Source organism: Leptonotus elevatus, chromosome 1, assembly GCF_054856555.1.
Source record: "Leptonotus elevatus isolate MCC_2025b chromosome 1, RoL_Lele_1.0, whole genome shotgun sequence".
Classification (NCBI taxonomy): domain Eukaryota; kingdom Metazoa; phylum Chordata; class Actinopteri; order Syngnathiformes; family Syngnathidae; genus Leptonotus; species Leptonotus elevatus.
Window position 1 is genome coordinate 7,736,067 of NC_141239.1, and position 21,479 is coordinate 7,757,545.

Genomic DNA, 21,479 nt, shown 5'->3' on the forward strand with positions numbered 1-21,479 from the left:
ATCAATTTATACTTATTTGTTTAATTTAATTTTTGAATGATATTTTTTATATCCGTTTTTATTTATTCATTTTTTTTATTTTAAATTTTTGGCAGTTTTGGTCCTCCATGATTGTGGGTGGACCAATGTGATTCGTTGGTTAAAATATCAGCGACACAGATAACAGAAAAATATAATAGTTAATTTAATTACTTTGTTGAGTAACTACTTACTTTTACAAAGCAGCATATGTTTTGCTAACTGAAATACTTTGTGTAATAAGTAATTTGTAGCTATAACCAAGTACTTTTTTAGGGCAACACTGGATATTAGAGGCACTTATAGCTGTGTGCAGACTCGGATTTAAATTAATAGAGTAGAACCCCGCATTCTCGTGCTTCAGCAGCTGTGGGGGTTTTTTATCCCCCCAGATTTTTTTCAATATTTTGTTTTTGTTGTTATTATTACCCCCCCCCCCCCCCCCATTTTTTGTAGAAAACATTGAAAGTTAGACAGCGGTTTTTTTTGTTTGTTTTTTACAATTTTCTGGGTTAGTAGAAAGAACAAATCTCCCCAGGTGGGTGTCAACCAAATAAAGAAATAAAGATATTACATTATTAAAACAAATAATAGATAGATAGATAGATAGATAGATAGATGGATGGATGGGTGGATGGATAGATACTAGTAAATCAAAGTTATTAAATTAATTGCAGTACCGAACAGTAAGTAATTGTTACAGTAGCCTACCTACTCGGCACAGCGTCGCCGTCCTCCGTGCTCTGATTGGCTGAACGTGTCCCGTGCGTGATGTGGTAAACAACATCCGCCAGTCGAGCGTCGTGCGTCCGCATCTGAGGTAATGGAGGCTCGCGTTGCACTCACATCCAAATTGGCCGTTCTCCTCTATGCCTGTCGCCGCGTGAATTGTTGATTACGGAAAACAAACATCACTGGTGACGATTATTTTGTCCGTGGGGGAGTAAGCGGTGAGTAATCAAACGTCGCGTCTGCTCTTGACTTTACGAGAATCATGAGGCTCGTCAAATCGAAATGCTAATCTGTTAGCTTTGGTCGCCCCGGACTGCAACAACGACAGCCAAAGCCTGTGGTTGCATCGGGGTCTAGTTTAATTCCTGGAACACTTATGAGTTATTGATAAATAAAGAAAATAGTAAAATAGCATTTCCGGAGTGGGATAGCTGTAATTTGACATTTAATCAAGACATATTGTCAGAACAATTACATTTCCAGTCTTCTTTTTAAATGTAATGTCAGTGGAAAGAAATGTAGTGTTACTGAAAATAGTCACATCCCATGCAAGGTGTCCACTATCTCGCTGTTTTGTGATCGCATTATGAATTACAATCTTGCGCGAATAGCTGTTGCTAATGTGGGATACGCTGAAATAACGAGGAAAGCCAATGTTGTTCATTGCTGTCGGTGGACAATTGTTAATGCAATACGTAATGATAACGCTCGGGCGAGTTAGCATCTGAGCTAACGCTAGCCGACTGGTCGGATCAAGTTAAAGAGACGCTCGTCTAACCAATCAGATACGGGCAATGTGTTAGCTCCTCCCTAATAATTAATATAATGATAATACTGTAATAACTTTTTTAACTATACAAGTTTTTTTTAAGCGGCCCAAGCACTGTTATTCACACCGTTTCTAATTTATGACCAATACCTAAGTACATTGAATTTCTGTAGGAATACTTAAAAATCACAAGCATTATACGGTACAAGAAAACAATTACAAATGGCGAAACTCGAATCAAAAGGTTTATTCAGTTAGTACAAGAAAATGCTTGTTAACTAAATATTACTATCCTATTTCGAAACATTGTGTACTGCTGAAAAGTTGTAGGAAGTTATTTAAAGTTCTACCATTTTACCATTAAAAAAAAAATTAACTTACAAAAATGTCAATAAAATCATCTAAATTTACTCCCTGACAGTTTTCTCAGTATGGAATCTGGGCCTGTTTAATTGAGCACAAAGCTGATGTAATCGAAACTTTCACTTGCTTTGTTGAATGAATGTCAACGGGTTAACTGCACCTTCTGCCATCTAATGAAATAGCATTTAATTGTTCTGCCTGCATGTGCACTGCTTAGATTGATGAACAAATTGTGGTTTCAAAAAATTCAGTGAAATTGGATAATTTCCAGCAACACCTGATGATCTCTCTGCAACCTGTAGCGGGAAATGACGCCAGCTCAACACTTAAAAAAAAATATATATATATTTCCACATGTAACCAAAGTTTTCTTTACAATCAGCAGGAGTCGCTATCAATTTTGGGATGGCGTCAGACACCGCTTCCCAAAACCATGGCTCCAAGGGGATCATGACATTTTACCCCACTGTTGAGGAGTTCAAGAACTTCAGCCGCTATGTCGCCTACATGGAGTCGCAGGGGGCACACAAAGCTGGCCTGGCCAAAGTATGTGCTTGATACTGAACAACTTAGTGCATCAATTGTACTTGAAGTGACAGTGGCAATTTTATATTTGTGTGTCATTAACTCATTGACGGCTATAAAAACGTAAAAAATTCATTTGAACTATTTGTTTTAGTTTGACATTTTTTTCCACTTTTGTTGAAAATCTAGATTTTTTTATTGTACATTTAGTTTTGTACATAAAATTTGTGATTAATCGCGAGTTAACTAGTGAAGTCATGCAATTAATTATGATTAAAAACTTCAATCGCCCGACGCCCCAAATTTTAAATAACATTTTCTTTCTTTTTTTTATTTATTCATTCACTGCCCTTGACCGCTATAAACGTCAAAAATTCATTTGAACTATTTCTATTAGTTTAATTTTTTTTTCCACTTTTGTTAACAAGAGTATGAAAACCTAGAATTGTTCTATTGTACATTTAGAACATATACAATTTGTGATTAATCGTGAGTTAACTAGTTAAGTCATGTGATTAATTACAATTAAAAACATTGAATCGCTTCTTGTCCCTAATTTTAAATAATCTTTTTTTATTATTATTAATTTATGGCAGTGAATGAGTTAATAGTGTTTTTTGAATTTGTCACAGTGTGCATACAAACAAACAATGACCAGCTAATCAAGAGATCCGGATATTTTAAGCCTAATAACACTTCTTGGACCCCCCCCCCCCCCTACTTGTAGGTGGTCCCACCGAAGGAATGGAAGCCCAGACACTCGTATGATGATATAGACGATTTGGTGATTCCTGCACCAATTCAGCAGGTGGTGACAGGCCAGTCGGGCCTTTTCACTCAGTACAACATTCAGAAGAAGTCGATGTCTGTTAAAGAGTTCCGCAAGCTTGCTAACAGTGACAAGTATGTAAAACAAATTCGACAGCACCATTGTTCATCTGTGATTTTTTATTTTTTATTTTTAGGATTTATTAAATTTCTTTTGTCCCTTTTTGCAGGTTCTGTAGCCCTCACTATGATGATTTTGATGAACTGGAAAGGAAGTACTGGAAGAATGTGACATTTAATCCTCCTATATATGGGGCAGACGTTGGTGGCAGTTTATACAATCCGGTGAGTTGATGTTTTATTCTTTCAATTATCACTTTTCTGTTTTGATATATAAAGGGCAATAGAATACACACACAAAAGCAAAAGCCCACGGGGTCAAATTTGGCCCCTGTTAATGGGCTCTTTGCACAAATCCACTACTTCCTGAACTCAACACTACTCCTTCATTTCCTCTCTTCCATGATTGGACAAACTGATTAATCCAGGTGCGCCTGACCTCAGTAACCACGACCACAATGGCCAAACACACCTGGATTAATCAGTTTGTCCAATCATGAAAGACAGGAAATGAAGGCGTGGTACTGAGTTCAGGAAATAGTGGATTTGTGCAAAGAGCCCATTCTGCTACCCAAATAACAAACTTTTGTTCTGCGTGTGTTAAAAATGTAACTTCAAAAGTCCAGAATGCCACTTCTGACCCCTGCATAGAGCCATCTAGTGTATGGATATTGAACTGACATGAGCCAAAGGGGCAGTGACAAGATGGCCGGCAACATGCTGTTTTGTTGAGCTGAAAATCTATCCAAACAAAGTCGTCTTTTCTGCAAACCATCAGTTGGTGAAATGGTGTATATTTTGTCAATCCATTTGATATTAATTAACTTATTCACTGCCGTCGACGGCTATAGACGTCAGAGATTCATTTTAACCATTTAACACTTTTTCCACTTTTGTTAACAAAGAGTATGAAAACCTAGAATTCTTAAAGTCATGCGATTTAATTACAATCAAAAATGTTTATCACCTGATGCAGAAAAAAAAGAAAAGATTATTAAAAATTAGGGGCGTCAGGCGATTACAATTTTTAATTGTAATTTATCGCATAACGTCTCTAGTTAACTCACGATTAATCACAAATTTTGCATCTGTTCTTAATGTACAATTAAAAAAAAATCTAGGTTTTCATACTCTTGACATTTTTAAACTAATAGAAATAGTTCAAATGAATTTTTGACGGCTATAGACGTCAATGGCAGTGAATGAGTTAAAAGGTGCTACATCATGAACAATTATAAAAATGAGCCAGAACATAATGTCTACTAAAGATATTTTTAATAAAATGTGTAAACTCCCTGATATTACTACTCAAAGGGCTACAGCAAATGTTTGCTGTTGATTCATGGAAGGAACACTCTTTCATCTTCTGTGCGACTGTTGATCAAAGAGAAACTTCCAATTTGCACAACATGTAAAATGTTCCAATACAGTCTATTTTGTTTCAAGTATCATACATACCAAAAACGAAATAGAAAACAAATGTAGTGACTTTTGGGACACTGTAGGGCTGCTCGATTATGGAAAAAAAAGCATCCAGATTATTTTGTTAATAATTGAAATAATGATTATTCAAATTATAATTTTTTGGTACAAAAAAATATATATAATAATATAAAAAAAAATTAAGACATACAATTATTTGAAACACTAATTATGTATGTATTTGGAGAAAACATTTAAAAATAAAAAAGGTGCAAATATATACATTTAAACAACTCAAAATGAGTATTAATAATCTTTTATTTTCGTTTACAATTATGCCAATTTTGTAATTGTGGAGTGTAATAATTGAAATTGTAATTGGACACTTTAGTATTACGGTAGTTTTTCTGTTTATGACCACAAATCGGATGGCACGATGTTCATCCTTTGATCTCATTCTTATGTTATTGTGCATTTTTGCAGGAAGTCAAAGAGTGGAACATTTGTCATCTAAATACCATTTTGGACACGGTGGAATGTGAAAGTGGCATCACGATTGAGGGTGTCAATACACCCTACTTGTATTTTGGTATGTGGAAGACCACCTTTGCATGGCACACTGAGGACATGGACCTCTACAGTATTAACTACTTGCACTTCGGAGAACCCAAATCCTGGTAAATAAATAATTTTAAAAAAAAAGTACTAAGTAAAGGTAGCAATAAATGCTGTTTTCTCGAAAGTCCAATGGAATGTTCAGTGACGATACGCATTTGAATGTTTGCAGGTACTGTGTCCCTCCTGAGCACGGGAGAAGATTTGAGCGTCTGGCTCAAGGTTTGACATCACTGCAGTATTTATTTCAACGCGGAAGTGATTTTTGCACCCACTGGTTCTAACATTCGGCATGTGTCTCCTGCAGGTTTCTTTTCTGGCAGTGCGCAAACCTGTGAAGCCTTCCTGAGGCATAAAATGACCTTGATATCACCTTCAATACTGAAGAAATATGGCATTCCCTTTGAAAAGGTACGATTTCATTTTGCCAGGGTTCTAAAGGTACACGATTCAATAATGTAACGATTCCCTCAGATTACCCAATATGCTGGCGAGTTCATGGTCACGTTCCCCTATGCTTACCATGCTGGCTTCAACCATGGCTTCAACTGTGCCGAATCCACCAACTTTGCCACACAACGGTGGATCGAATACGGCAAGCAAGCAGTTTTGGTGAGAATGATTCAACATGACAGGAAAAAATTCTCATTCATTTGCTTTTTTTTTTTTTGCTCTTCTACTCTACAACTGTTCTTTTTATCCGGTGTCTCTATTGTGGATTTGTATCTATAGTTGAAAGGTCTTGAACATATTCACATCAATAAAAAGGGGGTTTACTGTCGTCTTTACTTTCTGCTACAAAACATCGCATTGCAAAGTAGAGAATGTGGATGACTGAATTGCGTAACTTTTTATGCTTTTCTCGATCAGTGCTCGTGCCGCAAAGACATGGTGAAGATCTCCATGGACGTTTTTGTCAAGAAATTCCAGCCAGATCGCTACGAACAGTGGCTGGCAGGGCGAGATACGGCGGCCATCAACCACTCCCGGCCCACCCCTGAGGCGAAGGAATTCCTGGGCGATTCTTTTAATATCATCGACAATACCAGCAGTGGTTCCATCAATAGCGGTCGGGATGATGTGGAGCGGAAGAGGTTTGTCACATGTAAATATGTAAATATCCGGTTCGATTCAGCAGGCAGGTTAAACTTATTTTCATTGCGGGCTGCATTAGTAGTTATGGTTTCCCTCAGAGGAACATGAGTGCAAAAATCAAATGCAGAAAACCCCTCATATTACATGTACACTAATGCAGGGTGCATTTGTGGTCCATGAGATTGTCAGGATTACATTTTGGAATAATAATGATTTAGCACGTATCAGCGTAACATGTTTCTACTTTACTGTGGACACCTACGTTTTCTTGTATGGCCTTTTACGTCTTGTACATGACGCTACAACAGTATGAGTGCTCAACACGGAAGAAGTACCCCTTTGTTTTCCGACTGCTCTCCTTCCTTTCTAACTCACCTCGCTAACCCTTACGCGGGTTGCATAAGAATCTTTTCATGATCATTTACTGCAGACCACGATCTTGGAGAATGTAGAAGACTTGTGCACCGTTTTTCCGGACTGTAACGGCCAATTCTCACTGAATGCGGAACAAGGTTATTATAGTTTTGGAATTTTCATTTTAGTTTAGTTTTTATTTCGTTTAGAGTTTTGTTTTTTTAATTCAGTTCGTTTTAATTAGTTTTCAGGGTGTTTTTTATTTGTTTTGGTTATTTAAGATTGCTTAGTTTTAGTTAATTTTAGTTAGTTTCAGTATTAGTTTTCGGGGGTTGTTAAAAAAAATCAGCATTACTTGTGCGCAATATTTAATAAACACTAGGGGTGGGAATCTTTGAATGTCTCACGATTCGATTCCCATTTTTGGGTCTGCGATTCGATTCAGAATCGATTTTTGATTGAGAGAGATTTTTGATTCAAAATGATTTGATTGACTGATTTTTGCTTCAATCTATAGATGTGCAAGGAATTGTAGTGATCGACTCCAGTCTGACTTGCTAATGCTAATTAGCGCGCTACTCGCGGCACTTTTATCACTCAAAAGAACGGCCTCATCTCCGAGGTACTTTGCATACTCCTCGGCTTGTCTTTCTGAGTAATGACGTATGAATTGAAGAAACCCCCCAAAATTTCCGTCTCCTGTTTTTGAAATTGGCTATTCTCGTTGCTAACATCTCTCTTTATGGCAAGTTTTAAAAAAAGACATGACTGAGGCTGGGTGACAGGATATTTTGACATTTCGCCAAAAGCTGTCATGAGCCTGAGTTATGGTAGCCTATAAGTGACCCACGCACTCCACAGTTTTCTTGGGGAAGGGCGGAGTTTTTCTTACCTCATTTGAAGTCGTGTGTTCGTTTGTGTACTGTGGCTGTCACTTTAAGATCATGCACGTACTAAATGAACGAGCCTGACACAGATGCTGCAGTTACGCTTTTGGCCAGAGGTGGCAGTCGCGAGTAAAAAAAAAAAAGTGAGAAACTGCACAAAGATCCTTTAAGTCTGCCTTTGTTTCTAATGCTGCCTTCATGATGCCCGTTGAGCGCAAGAAAAAGAGTCTATCAAGTTCTTGACTTTGACATTGGTGATTATTCTGATGAAGAGTTCAAAATGTGTTTTTAAGATGAGTTCTAAGAATGGACAGAGAGGGGGGGGGGGCTTCAACATTTAGTGGGAGGTGATTCCAAAGAGAGGTTACCTGTGATAGTTCTTGTTTGCTTTCACGTCAATAATCAAACAACAACACTGTGAATAGCGGCTAATTATTCAATTTAAATTTAAAAGTATTTTTTAAATTAATTTTAATTTAAAACAATTACAAATATTAGTAATAGTTACAAATATTAGATGAAAAATACACACATTAATTGTATGCAAATACAAAAACAAGACAAATAATTCAAAATATTACACCAAAAATACAAATCAGTCAAAAATACAAATATCTAAAAACATTAGACACAATTATGAGAAACAAAAACATGCAATATTATATGCTACAATAATATTGGCAAAAATATTACACAAAATATTCACTGAAAATACACACAGTATAATTTTTTTTTTTAATAATGAATAACAAAAATAAAAAATACATTATTTCACGAAAACTAAATTGCTTCAACCATTGGTTGAATAACAGTTTCTTAGTAGTAATAATAATAATAATGCATTAGATTTATATAGCGCTTTTTTGGGCATTCAAAGACGCTTCACAGAGGTTGCATTATTCGTGCGCTCACACATTCACATTGTGGTGGCGGTAAGCTTCTTAAGTAGCCACAGCTGCCCTGGGGCAGGCTTGACGGAAGCGTGGCTGCCAGTGTGCGCCTACGGCCCCTCCGACCACCACCAAACATTCGCACCTTCCATATACCAGTGTGAGTAACACTGGAGGCAATGTGTGTGAAGTGCCTTGCCCAAGGACACGACGACACATGACTTGGGGAGAGCGGGGATCGAACAGCCGACCTTCTGGTTACTGAACCGCCGTATCTACACCCTGAGCCAAGTCAGCAGAAAAGTTCCTTCTTGTTTTTTTTTGCGCCGAGTGCCAGGGGTCGTTTGGATAGTATCCATTTCTTTCGTCGACCCGGAAGTGAACAAAGAGAGGAATTGTGGGATATATCGCGCTAACCAGTGGCGTGAACGGCACGGTTAACTTTGACGGTTCGGTTAACAAACAGCGTGACTAACGCGTATTTAACGGCCGGCTAGGGGGTTAAAAAGGTTCATATCACAGAGAATTGAACAACTGGGTCATGTCTGACAAAAAAAAAAAAAATCAATTTCTTTCTTTTGTTATCTTTAGTCCACTGCAAAGAATTGAGACCAAGAGACACCGGGTGTGTCTGGAGCTGCCCGACGAGGTTGTTCCTAAAGACACAGATGAGGAGATGATGCTGTATGCCAAGCGGCCGAGACTCAATCTTTTGCCACCACGTCCGACCCCACAGGATGGCAAGCGAAATAAAGGTATGTATCATGTGCACTGTTACCAACAGACATTTCACTTTGTCTTTCAAAATGTTCTTTTTCATCATCCCCTTTTACTCATCACACACTGATTTTATTGACAGGCCCACCAAAGTTGGTTGTCACGCCAACAAAGCTCACGTTGACAGATCCGTTTCACAGGGGCTTAAGCGCTACCGACTCGGGACACACTCCGCACTACACCAAGACTCGCGCGCCCGCATTTTCATCCTATTCCCAAAACGGCGACCTGTCAGCCACAGCGACAAGCGGCACGGGACAAGCGTCCCGTAAAATGGGTGTGGCCAGCTTGCTCTTCCATCGGACTCTCACTCAAAAAGACATCCTGCAAGTGCACAATTACCCGCGAGAGAAGCAGCAGGTTCACACGATGCTGCAGGTGCACAGCTACGCCAGAGAGCACCAGCCTCATCAGCTGCAGCTCGCGGTCGCCGCGGAGCCCAGGCCGGAATCTAGAATATCGCTCGGCCAAGCGGAGCTCACACAAACGGAACATTCTGTGGAGAAAGACCACGCGGCAGGCGTTTCCGTGCCTGTTGATGTTCAGGATGTAGCGCTGGAGGCCGATGCTGAGACCACCTGTGTAACACAGCCCACCCAGGTTGACAAAACAGAGACATCTCAGAACCAAAACAAAAGAAAGGTCTGTATTAAGGTTTAATTTTTACCACAAAAAATTGTGCATGCCGCCTTTGCATTTGCATGAGCAACTAATCTAAAGCAGCTGTTAGCTACACAATTTTTTCATAAGAATGAAAAATGAATTTAATCTAATAATCTTGGCCTTTTGACAACATGAACATGATGGTGGGTCTGTACTGGCTCTCTCGTTTGCACGTTTTCCTCTAGAGCTTGGAATGGTTACTAATTGAAGGTGCAGTGGTGCCTTGAGATAAGAGTTTAATTCATTCTGTGACATGCCTCCTCCCCAATGTTTTGTATTGTAATAAGGAAAAAAAAAACACACTCTACAATGTCAACTGAAATTGACGTCACAGTACACACAGGCTCAGCTTGTGAAGATCATGGCTGATATTTGTATTGATTTTGTTTGCAATTTATCTGCCTTATTCCACAAAGAGACTATTAACCAGAATATCATGATTAGACTAATAGAACGTATCATCACAAAGAAAATGTTTCACTTAACTCATACACTGCCATTGACGGCTATAGACGTCAAAAATTCATTTGAACTATTTCTATTAGTTTACCATTTTTTTTCCACTTTTGTTAACAACAGTATGAAAACCTAGAAAAAAATTATTGTACATTTTGAACAGCTATGAAAATTAGTGATTAATCGTGAGTTAACTAGTGAAGTCATGCGATTAATTACAATAAAAAATTGTAATCGCCTGACGCCCCTAATTTTTAATGATCTTTTCTTTTTTTAATCGTGTCAGGCGATTACAATTTTTAATTGTAATTAATCGCATGACTTCACTAGTTAACTCACGATTAATCACAAATCTGTTCTAAATGTACAAAAAAAAAATTCCCTAGGTTTTCATAATCTTGTTAACAGAAGAAAAAAAAAGTTAAACTAATAGAAATAGTTCAAATGAATTTTTGACGCCTATAGCCGTCAATGGCAGTGAATTAGTAAATTTCCGCTTTAAACAGCTTGAAAGCTCTTTAAAAAAAATTATTGTTATTAATAATTGTTGACTATTTGCCCCCCCAAAAAAGTCAGCCGAATGACAGCTGAAATCTTAAAAAAAAAAAAAACACAAAAAACACTTGTATCTCAAGGCGTGGCTCCGCTAACTAAATGTTCTATTAGCAACTTGCCAAAAGTGTGCTGAATTGTGTTCATCTTTTTCCAAACAGACTAGCCAATGCCCTCTTTTGGATAAAGACACCATTCCTGTCAAACAGTCAATGCATATAAAGGTGATTACTCAGTCATGATGAGACCAGACCTAAAATATATGTAAAAAAAAAAAAAAAAAAAAGCGTTACCAGTACAGAGCATCCAACACTGGTTCGTCTGAATTTTGAGGGATCTCATGTTCATTTGACTGAAATTGAATTGCCCATGGGCCAGACTGTAATTAGTCCACGGTGCCCTAACTCACCTTCGGTCCTAAAGAAGACAAGCGCCATATTTTGTTCAAAGGTAGGCTTTGCCTTGCTAAATATCATTTCACCACCAGGTGTCAGAAGAGCAGTCCTACTGCATGCCTGTGGTCACCAAGCAACAGCAACATGAAGAGCTCCGGAAACTTTCACGCCAACATCCTCTCTTCAGAGAGACATACAGTGATGATGGTAAGACAAATATAATTGACACTCCAAGCTCAATGACCTTACAGGGACACTTAAAAGTATTATTTATTCAAATATCTTTTGCCTTTCATCCCACTCTGTAGAAATGTGTCAGGATGTGGGAGTGGAGCAAGAGGAGAAAGAGGAGTGGGCAAAGCCACTCAGGCGGCTGTGGCAGTGTCGGCCTTTCGACCCCCACGTGGAGTGGGAGCACAATAAGAGAATGGGTGAACAGGCTCCCTACTGCTCCATTTGCTTGCTTTTCTACACCCACCACCAGGTGAGCTAGATTCGCTTGCTAACGCGTCATCAGTTTCCTCTTACTGTTAAACTCTGTTATTCCATCTAGAGTGGCAAGGAGACATTGGAGTAGATTACATTCCATGATGACACTCATAACACAAAATCTTGTATCTTTTTTTTCCAACTCATTCACTGCCATTGACGGTTATAATTATCAAAAAATAAATAATTTTTTTTTTCTACTTTTGTTAACAAGAGTATAAAAACCTAAAAACAATTTTATTGTACATTTAGAACAGATATAACATTTGTGATTAATCGTGAGTTAACTATTAAAGTCATGCGATGAATTATGATTATTCATAATAATTAATTATCACACCCCAAAATTTTAATAATCATCTTGTCAAGCAATTAAAAATGTTAATTGTAATTAATCGCATGACTTCACTAGTTAACTCGTGATTAATCACACATTTTATATCTGTTCTCAATGTACAATGACATTTTTTTTTCATACTCTTGTTAACAAAAGTGGAAAAAATGCAAAACTAATAAAAATAGTTCAAATGAATTTTTGACGTTTATAGCCGTCAATGGCAGTGAATGAGTTAAAGGAAAATTCATCCATTGCAGCACCACGAAAAACGCGTACATTTCGCAATATATTTTTTTTATACCATATACTCGAGTTTGTTACACCTGTAAGCCGCAGGTGTTTTAATGCTACGTCACCGGGTGGCCGCTACTTTCTTTTCCATAATGGGGGCACAAATTGTCTCGCTCTCATTCGGTCTCTCCTACTGTATTCGAACTCGCTTGGTTTATTTTGCTCTACCTGACGCTCTTGTGCTTCCTTTATAGCTTCCTTTGTATTAGCCGCAGGGTCGAATGCAAGTGAAAAAAGTAGCGGCTTATAGTCCGCAAGTGGCAAAATGGCCGCCCCCTGAGATAGATAAAAAAAATGGCTGGATTTTGCTGCATAACTCGTATTCCACAAATATAATATTAATTAGAATGTCATGTTTAGAATAGTGAGGTCACATATAACATATTATTGTCCAGAAATGTTTAAGATTGGCTTCCTTTTTAAACTCAACAAGAACAGGAGCCACTCCTTTCAATAAACAGAATTTTAAATCTACTAACAAGATTTCCCAGAGTCATCATTTTGACGCCTTGAGCTCTGGTAATGTCGTCATCGCCTAAAATGATTATTACCATACTTATTGTTGGAGTAGCTAGTAAAGATATTTTGTCTATTAAACTTATGTTGTATTTTTTTTAATGTAAATATGTATTGAAGCTCCTCTCCCGGGACCACCAGAGTCCACACGGTACCACCTACCGTCTTTCCCCCTGTTTGTCATGACTCAGCCAACAGCCAATATTCTACTATTAAATGAAAAGAAAATAGTGATAGACCGATATGGGTTTTTCTTTATGGGCCGATACTGATACGATTATTAGTAGTCAAGGCGACCGACCAATAACCGATATTTCAAGCCGATATTCATTTACAGTAAAAGAGAAAATATTAGCGTCAAAATAAAATAACAACAAAAAACTGTTTTCTTTTCATTTTAAACGTACTTAAAAAATTACAGCTTTGTTTAAAAAAAAAAGCATAACAAAAATTGCAGGGAGCTTCCAGGGTCACCAGCATCTGTTAAGGTAAATTAAAAACTAAGCAAGTAAATAAATTTCGCAAAGTTTTCTACTATAAATAGTTTTCCAAAATGTCAACATAATTTCTTAATTTTTATTATTTTTAATAAAAAGTGTAGGGAGTTTCCAGTGTCCGCATATTTTTTTTATAAAGTGGAAATGTGAATATTTCACTGAGCGACAAATGCATGTGAAATGCGAATGTAGCTAATTTGGGGTTTTCGTCAGGATTGGTAAAAAGTTTCAAGAGATCTTTGTGTGAATATTTCCGAAATGTCTTTGGGGGAAAATAAAAACTGTGAACATCTAACAAATCCTGATGAAAACACTAAATATGCTACATTCGCAAGCATTCACTGCTCAGTGAGATACTAGCTTTATCGGCCTTCAGATTCATACAAAGGCCGATAATCAGCCCGGCCGATAATTGGTCTATCCCTAAAAAAAAAAAAAAAAAATTATATTTGAAGGTTCTCTGAAGGTGGCCATTACAGGGAAGGGTGGTACATTGTGATTTCCCCAAAAATACGTCACACCGCTCATATAGTCCATTTTAGGATTTTTTTTTTAAATTATTTCTATGGTTTTTCATTCAGGTTTATTTTCACAATTGTTGAAAATCCAAATAAAAATAGTTATAATTTGTCTTGTTTTTTACGCCCACGTAAACACCTTCTTCTCCCCCCCCCCCCTTTCTAGTCCGAGGCCAGCGACGGCAGTTCCGGTGTGACATTGGTGAAGCGGCAAGGTCGCCAGTGGTCCAAACCCCTCATTCCTGAAATGTGCTTCAACACGCACACCAACAAGGCGAGTGATAGCGGGGGAGGCCAGCTGTCCAACCCTCACATCACAGAGGACGGCACCAGCCGGCTGCTCAGCTGTTCTCAATGCTGCGTCCGAGTACACACCAGTAAGCTCGTTTTAGCTTTTCAGGAAACGACATTTGAAAAACAAAACAATCCTAAAATACTACAAAGTGACGTGAAATGTAATGGGAAACCCCGGTTCTTGTCTGGCTCAGGTTGCTATGGTGTAACCAGAGAGGAAGCAGAGCAGGATGACTGGCTGTGTGCTCGCTGCGAAGCTGATGCTACCTTTGAGGTTTGTGCACCGGGGCTTTCAATTATTCATCGGCGGTTGTTCGGCTAATAAGCTTCAATTAAACACCGTGAGCTTCCACATGGAGCTTTGTGAAGGTTTGAACGAAACCCATACTGCTAAAAAGAAAATTTAAAAAAAACATAGTAAATTAAAAAAAATCATAGTAATCTACTCTAAAACGGGACAAAAGCACTTTTGTTTTTGTCAACTTGGCTCCTCCTGTTTGTTTTTTTTGTCCTGCTGTGAGTGTTCCCTTCCTTTGTGCGTTATTGTTAGTGGAATACATTGTTCCTCGTTTTGTTTTTGGGCTGTATCTTATCTGTTGTTATCAGCATTTCTGCTTTGTTTTTATGCAACAATCCGGGAATATTGCCCAATATTTGCACCACTAATGATCGCAGCTGACCACCAGTGGGCAGTACCGTGTGTCTTTCAAAGCAATGGGAATAGCATTTCATTTGCAGTACTGTATCTAGATTTTCTTTTTGAATCTACGAGACAAATAATTGTACTTTTTTTGTTTCTTGAGTGGGGCTTTTCATTTCAGTTCTTAACAGATCCAACGTCCCTTTTTCTTGCACTAGGATTGCTGTCTGTGTTCTCTCCGAGGTGGAGCGCTGCAGAGAGCCAACAATGACAAGTAAGTAATCCCAGCAATCCCGTCAGCGATTGTGATTTGATTGTTTACCTTGACATGTTTGACAAAGACTGGAGAAGCTTTACAAGTTCTACAGTCCAGGCAACATGACGAGTGCAGTGTGTGGCCTTATGACACGTGTCGTTGCGTTTACTGTTTATTTGCTGTCAAAAGGTGAGGAATTGCCTGACAAATTTTTATATTTGCTATTTTAATAGCTAATAAAAGTGGCCTGTTCAGTGCCATTGACCTCCCACCACCTTTTATGTGCTGACGTTTTTTCCAGGTTCATACTGTGCCCCCCTTTAAAGGGGCAGAGCTTGAGACCCCCCCCCCCCCCCCCCCCACACACACACACCCTGATGTTGTTACTATTTTCATCGTATAAATGAGGTTAAAACTTGAATACTTTTACCCCAATGACACGAAAATAACTTTAAAATTGACCACCAGTCAAAAGTTAAGTTATGTATTCTCTACATACAAATGAAAACGTTTAAATGCCCTCCCCCTTTTTTTGTGCTGTGGTTCTATTCAAAAGGGATGTAACATTTTGTCCCAAATGTTTTATTTGAGCCAAAATTGTAAGTTTGTTCCCTCCCACTTAGGTAAAAGTAGTCTTTTGGAGTAAAAACACACGAGAATTAACCGCTTGTCTAAATAATGTAGGTATGCTGCACCCTGGACATTGTTCTGTTTGTCTTGACTCGATGTCATGTTTGTCCGTGCGGCAGGTGGGTTCATGTGCTGTGCGCCATCACTGTGCTGGAAGCTCGCTTTGTAAACATCACAGAGCGGCGTCCCATCGATCTGTCTGCAATCCCACTGCCTCGCTTCAGACTGGTAAGAGTCCCCGACGCATGAGCGTGCACGGATCATGAATGATTCTCTAGGATCCTTCCTGTTGTTGAAGGGATAACGTTTTTTTGTTTTCTTGGTTAGTTCAAATTTGAGATAATGGGGGGGTTGCGGTTCCAATAGTGTTTTGAATGCAAAGGATTTGTAATTGGGTCATATTTTTGATCATGAACTGGCCTGTCATAAGTCTAAAGCTACATGAAAGTTTGATGTGGTGTCGGGCTGGGCAATAAATCTAATTAATTCCATTAATCGTGATGTTAAAAATCAAATTGTTGAAAATTTGAAGATTAACATCCAAAAATGTTATTTTTGAGTTGTAACTTTGGCACAAGAGGCAGAATGCTGCTTTACAAGACGTGTTTGCAACAGCTACCAACTACTGAATTGTGTCATTTAAGCACAAACTATGAATTTTGTATGAAAGTTTGTTCAAACTCATTTACGATCAGTTTACATGATTGTTGTCTACACATGCACAGGAATTATTTTCGAATGAATGAAACCTTGTTTGGGTTTATTAGATTAAAATCGTAATCGATAACAAAAAAAATTGGGCTTTATCGCCCAGTCCTCGAGTGTGGTGATTTAACCGTAGCAGTGGGTGATGGGCTGCAGCTAGCGACAATTTTTTAGAAACATTCTGCTGGTTATCCCATAGATAAATTAAGGGATTTTTTAAAAATGATAATAACTTTATTAACCACAATAACATGCATGTGAGGTGCAAGTGTCTTTGTCCGCTGGTGAGTGACGTGGGCGCCAGAGTATGACGGTAGAGTTAGCTGGCGGCATTCCTCGATAAGTGTCAAATGATCCCAAAATTTGGAATGTTTGAGTGAATGTTTGTGCCTTACAAACGCTTTTCTCCTGGTTCACTGACGTCGCAACAACTTTACTACGTTTGACTTGTTCCTACTCCGTTTCAGACGAGCAGTCCAAGTTCTTTTCGGTTGGAATGTTTTGTTTTGTTTTGTTTTCGACTGCATGTTTGAACTAAACTTGAGTGATGTGTGCGATTGAAACTTTTGAGGCGTGAGATTTTGCTCCGACTTTTGTTTTTTGTAATCAAATTATTGGGTTTTATCGTTTGAGCCCGACGCGTGAACAAAAATGTGTGGAAAGGATTTATTGCTTTGAACCCAATAGCCAGCCTTGCCTCCATTGTCATTGTTTTAAATCTCAAAGGAGTTTTAGTCAGTCTTCTAAATAGTATCAGTCTAATAAAAAGCACACATGATGTCAGTCTCACTTTAGAAGGAAGCTGTTGAGTTTCCCACAGCATGTTGTTCATGTGTGTGTCCGGGTCGAATAATCCCTTTGAAACGTTTTTTATTTTTTGTGGTCTTTCTCCCGCTTGTTTCCTTTCTCCTCCTTTCCTTCCCGTTGCACTTCCCTTCCTTTACCCCCACCGCTTGAAACCTTTCCCCTCTGACTCTTTGTCTCCGGCAGAAATGCGTTTTCTGCAGGAAACGGATGAAGAGGGAGTCGACGGGCTGCTGCGTCCAGTGCTCCCACGGCCGCTGCTCCACGGCGTTCCACCCCAGCTGCGCGCAGGCCGCCGGCGTCCACATGTACCCGGACGACTGGCCGTTCATTGTCTTCATCACCTGTCCTCGGCACAAAGCGAATAACATCACTGAGGTATAACCGCCTGTAGCTGCCAACTCGTCCAAATGTTAGTCGAAACGTCGCTGTCTGGTTTCCGTTTTTATATAGAGCTTTTTTTTTATTCATTACAAACATGCCCATACCCCCCCCCCCCCTAACAAATGCATTCTAAATAGTAACTCTGGTTACAATTCTAGATGTATTATGAATGAATGACTGTGTATTGTTCACATCACAATTTACAAACAATGGGGGCACAACCCAAGGGTTAGGAGGAAGCTTCAGCATTCACTCACAGCTCACATTTCATTTTCATATTTTCACTTTAGGCATGTGCGATATTAGATTCTGATGGTATGATAACCATAAGCAAAAAATTATTAAAATTACATCTCTAAAATCACCTTTTTTTTCCCCCCTTTAAAATAAATAAATAAATATTGGGGTAAATAAAAATTAAATACAAACTATTTTCTTTTTCAACAAAGTGTTCAATTTGGTGCATTAAGAAATGTGTAACATGTTAAATTTAAGTAAATAAATGTTAATATTCTTATTGTTTACATTTTTCTTGGTAAGTTACAATATCCCATCACTGGTGAGCTATTTTAGGAACAGACCTATGGGCTACTCACGTTGTCCTTTGGGTTAACTAGTACATACTGGCACCATTAAATTTTTTTCTTTATGAAGTGTTATCTACATTTTATTTTTATTTTATTATTTTTTTTATAAACAGTTGGATACACAGTGATAAGAAGGAATGATTAGCAAAAAACTGACATACAAAATCTAAACAACATATATACACCTCCCCATTCCTAACACAACTCTTGGACCTTACCAAAAAAAAAAGATCATACATACATACATACATACAAACATAAATCATATATTGCAAATTTTGACTTACTTCATAGGTTCTGCAAACGTACCTCCTGCGGCGATCACTATATATACTTTTTGTGACATATTTGTCGCATGTAAGATGTGCTTTGACGCAATAAAGGTGTTACACTGGCGTAGATCATGTGAGCGTTTTTTTTAAGACAAACATCCTGTTGTGGTCCACAGCGGAACAAGGACTCCATGCGAGAGCTGTCGGTGGGGCAGCGGGTGATATGCAAATACAGAAACGGCCGTTACTACCACAGCGAGGTGGTGGAACTGACCACCGCCACCTTCTACGAGGTGGTGTTCGACGACGGCTCGTACAGCGACAACCTCTTACCGGAGGACATCGAGGTCAGCAAGCGTCGCGCGGCATTCCGCCAGGAACCCGGTGCCATTTATGCGTCCTGACTTGTTTGCTCTCATTTGTCTCCAGAATCGGGACTGCGTGCGACTCGGGCCGCCTGCGGGGGGCGCTCACGTGTCGGTGCGATGGACCGACGGGTTGGTGTATGGAGCCAAGTTTGTGGCGTCGCACTCCATCCCTATGTACCTGGTAGGGCAATGTTAATGCAGCTAAATTGCAATGTAGCATCATCTGGCTAATTCATCTGAGAATTTATATAAATCTTAGCAACATTTATACAGACATTGTGTCATGTTAATTCACTGCCATTGACGGCTATAAACGTCAAAAATTCATTTGAACTATTTCTATTAGTTTAACATTTTTTCCCCACTTTTCTTAACAAGAGTATAAAAACCTATGAAAAACTTTTATTGTACATTTAGAACAGATATAAAATTTGTGATTAATCGTGAGTTAACTAGTGAAGTCACGCGATTAAAAATTTGAACCGCCATTGACAGCTATTAAGGTCAAAAATTAATTTGAACTATTTCTATTAGTTAAAGATGTTTTTCCACTTTTGTTAACAAGAGTATGAAAACCTAGAAAAAAAAAGATTGTACATTTAAAACAGATATAAAATTTGTGATTAATCGCGAGTTAACTAGTGCAGTCGTGCGATTAATTACGATTTTAAAAAAAAATCGCCTGATGCCCCTAATTTTTAATAATCTTTTCTTAAAAAAAAGATTATTAAAGAAAAGATTATTAAAAATTAGGGGCATCAGGTGACGCATGACTTCACTAGTTAACTCACGATTAATCAAAAATGTTATATCTGTTCTAAATGTACAAAACAAATTCTAGGCTTTCATACTCTTGTTAACAAAAATGGAAAGAAAAAAAAAACTAATTCAGTTCAAATTAATTTTTTACGTCTATTGCTGTCAATGGCAGTGAATGAGTTAATTACAATCTCCTCCAAGGTCAAGTTTTTAGTTTTTGCTGTATACTGAAAACATTTGCATTTACAATCAAAAGTTGAACATGAGACAAAAGTTCAAGTATGATGTAATGCATTTGCTCAAAAGGTGAATTCATGTGCACGTCTGCTGCCTTTCAGGTGGAATTTGAAGACGAATCCCAAATTTCCGTCAAGCGCGAAGACGTGTACACTTTAGATGAAGATCTGCCCAAACGGGTCAAGTCGCGACTGGTAAGTCCCAGACTGGTGCCAACACGGCAGTTTGACCTTGGCCAGGTTACATTATTATTTTTTTCTTTTCTTTTTTTTCCCTCCGCAGTCGGTGGCGTCGGACATGCGCTTTGAACTCTTCACGCCGGATGGCGTCAAACAGAACTCCAAACGGCAACGGGTCATCAACTCTCGTTACAGAGAGGACTACATCGAGCCCGTCATTTATCGGGCCATCATGGAGTGACGTCCGTTTGTCCAATACCCCCCTCCCCTCCCCTCCCCTCCCCTCCCCTCCCCTCCCCTCCCCTCCCCTCCCCTCCCCTCATTTGCTTCCACGGCCTGCCAGGCTTCATATTTATAAAGTACGGCTGGGACTTAAATGACTTTGATGTGCTTTGAATAACACTTTCATATCGTGACCTGTAGACTTCCTTATCCTTAATTTATTTTTTGGAGGGCCATCAGCCAGGAATCAAGTAGGTCAAAAGTTGCGCTACTTATTGAGGCGAGATGCCCCCACCCCCTCCCCCACACCCCTTCCTATGTCAGCTTATATGCAGCTCAAAAGCCATTTTCTCGTTGTTGTCTTTCACTTGTGTGACTTTTAAAGAGAGTGATATAAACATAACTGGAAATGTTGAACAAGTACCGAATCGCTCCAGACTTGTCACGTCGCATTTGGCCAAAGAAGTTCAACATTTCACATGGAAATCCCCAATAAACTTCATTACAATTAGTTTTTTGTGGAAAGTAAAGAAATGTACTCGAGCCTTATTCCCCCCCCCCCCCCCCCCCCTTAAAGATCACGAATTATTTTGTTTATGCGGGCGACTTCCGTTTGAGGAAATGAACTATTTTTGTCCTTTTGGCTTGTAGAAAACCTCAGATGTATTTATATTTATTATAAAAAAAATTGCAGGTTTTCAGGCACACTTAACAGCTTTCCGGCTTTTTGGGGGGTTTTTTTGGGGCTCAATTTCTCTGGAGTCAATGCGGACGTGGCCGCGAAAGAGCTAAACTTTTCTTCATTTTGTCTGGTGACTGCTAGTTTTAGAGATGAAGTAAGAAAGTAGTAGTTGAGTCCCAAATGAACAACATGGTGCGGATGATATTCCGTGAGGGTCAAATAATACCTTGTACCGCTTAGCGATTGATTGCTGTTTGGTCTCAAGCCAAAAGTACCATTAAGTCTGTCTTTGTAAACCCTCGACTGTTTGAGTAAAGTTTGGGATAAGAAAAGACAAGTGCATGTGTGTGTGTCAGTGATTCTAATGCAGTTGTGCTTAACCTTGTTGGAGGTGCCGAACCCCACCAGTTT

The 21,479-nt window shown here is 38.8% G+C and overlaps 1 protein-coding gene across 4 annotated transcripts; it reads left to right on the forward strand.

The window, feature by feature from the left end:
• The first annotated feature begins 816 nt into the window (after positions 1-816).
• Positions 817-21,405, forward strand: kdm4ab (lysine (K)-specific demethylase 4A, genome duplicate b). 4 transcript variants are annotated; one of them, XM_086082229.1, is made up of 23 exons: positions 817-838; positions 2,265-2,428; positions 3,135-3,310; positions 3,406-3,520; positions 5,201-5,394; positions 5,505-5,554; positions 5,640-5,743; positions 5,807-5,944; positions 6,203-6,426; positions 9,150-9,313; positions 9,418-9,977; positions 11,168-11,230; positions 11,494-11,608; positions 11,710-11,885; positions 14,216-14,426; positions 14,538-14,617; positions 15,202-15,257; positions 15,989-16,097; positions 17,565-17,756; positions 18,798-18,968; positions 19,051-19,170; positions 20,087-20,179; positions 20,268-21,405. In XM_086082229.1, the coding sequence occupies exons 2-23, from the start codon at positions 2,288-2,290 to the stop codon at positions 20,403-20,405; spliced, it is 3,390 nt and encodes a 1,129-aa protein (XP_085938355.1). In that variant the 5' UTR covers positions 817-838; positions 2,265-2,287; the 3' UTR covers positions 20,406-21,405. The 4 variants fall into 4 exon arrangements, with proteins under 4 accessions (XP_085938355.1, XP_085938345.1, XP_085938335.1 ...); XM_086082219.1 differs by having other exon boundaries at positions 820-968; XM_086082209.1 differs by having other exon boundaries at positions 820-968; positions 2,268-2,428.
• The last annotated feature ends 74 nt before the right edge of the window (positions 21,406-21,479 follow it).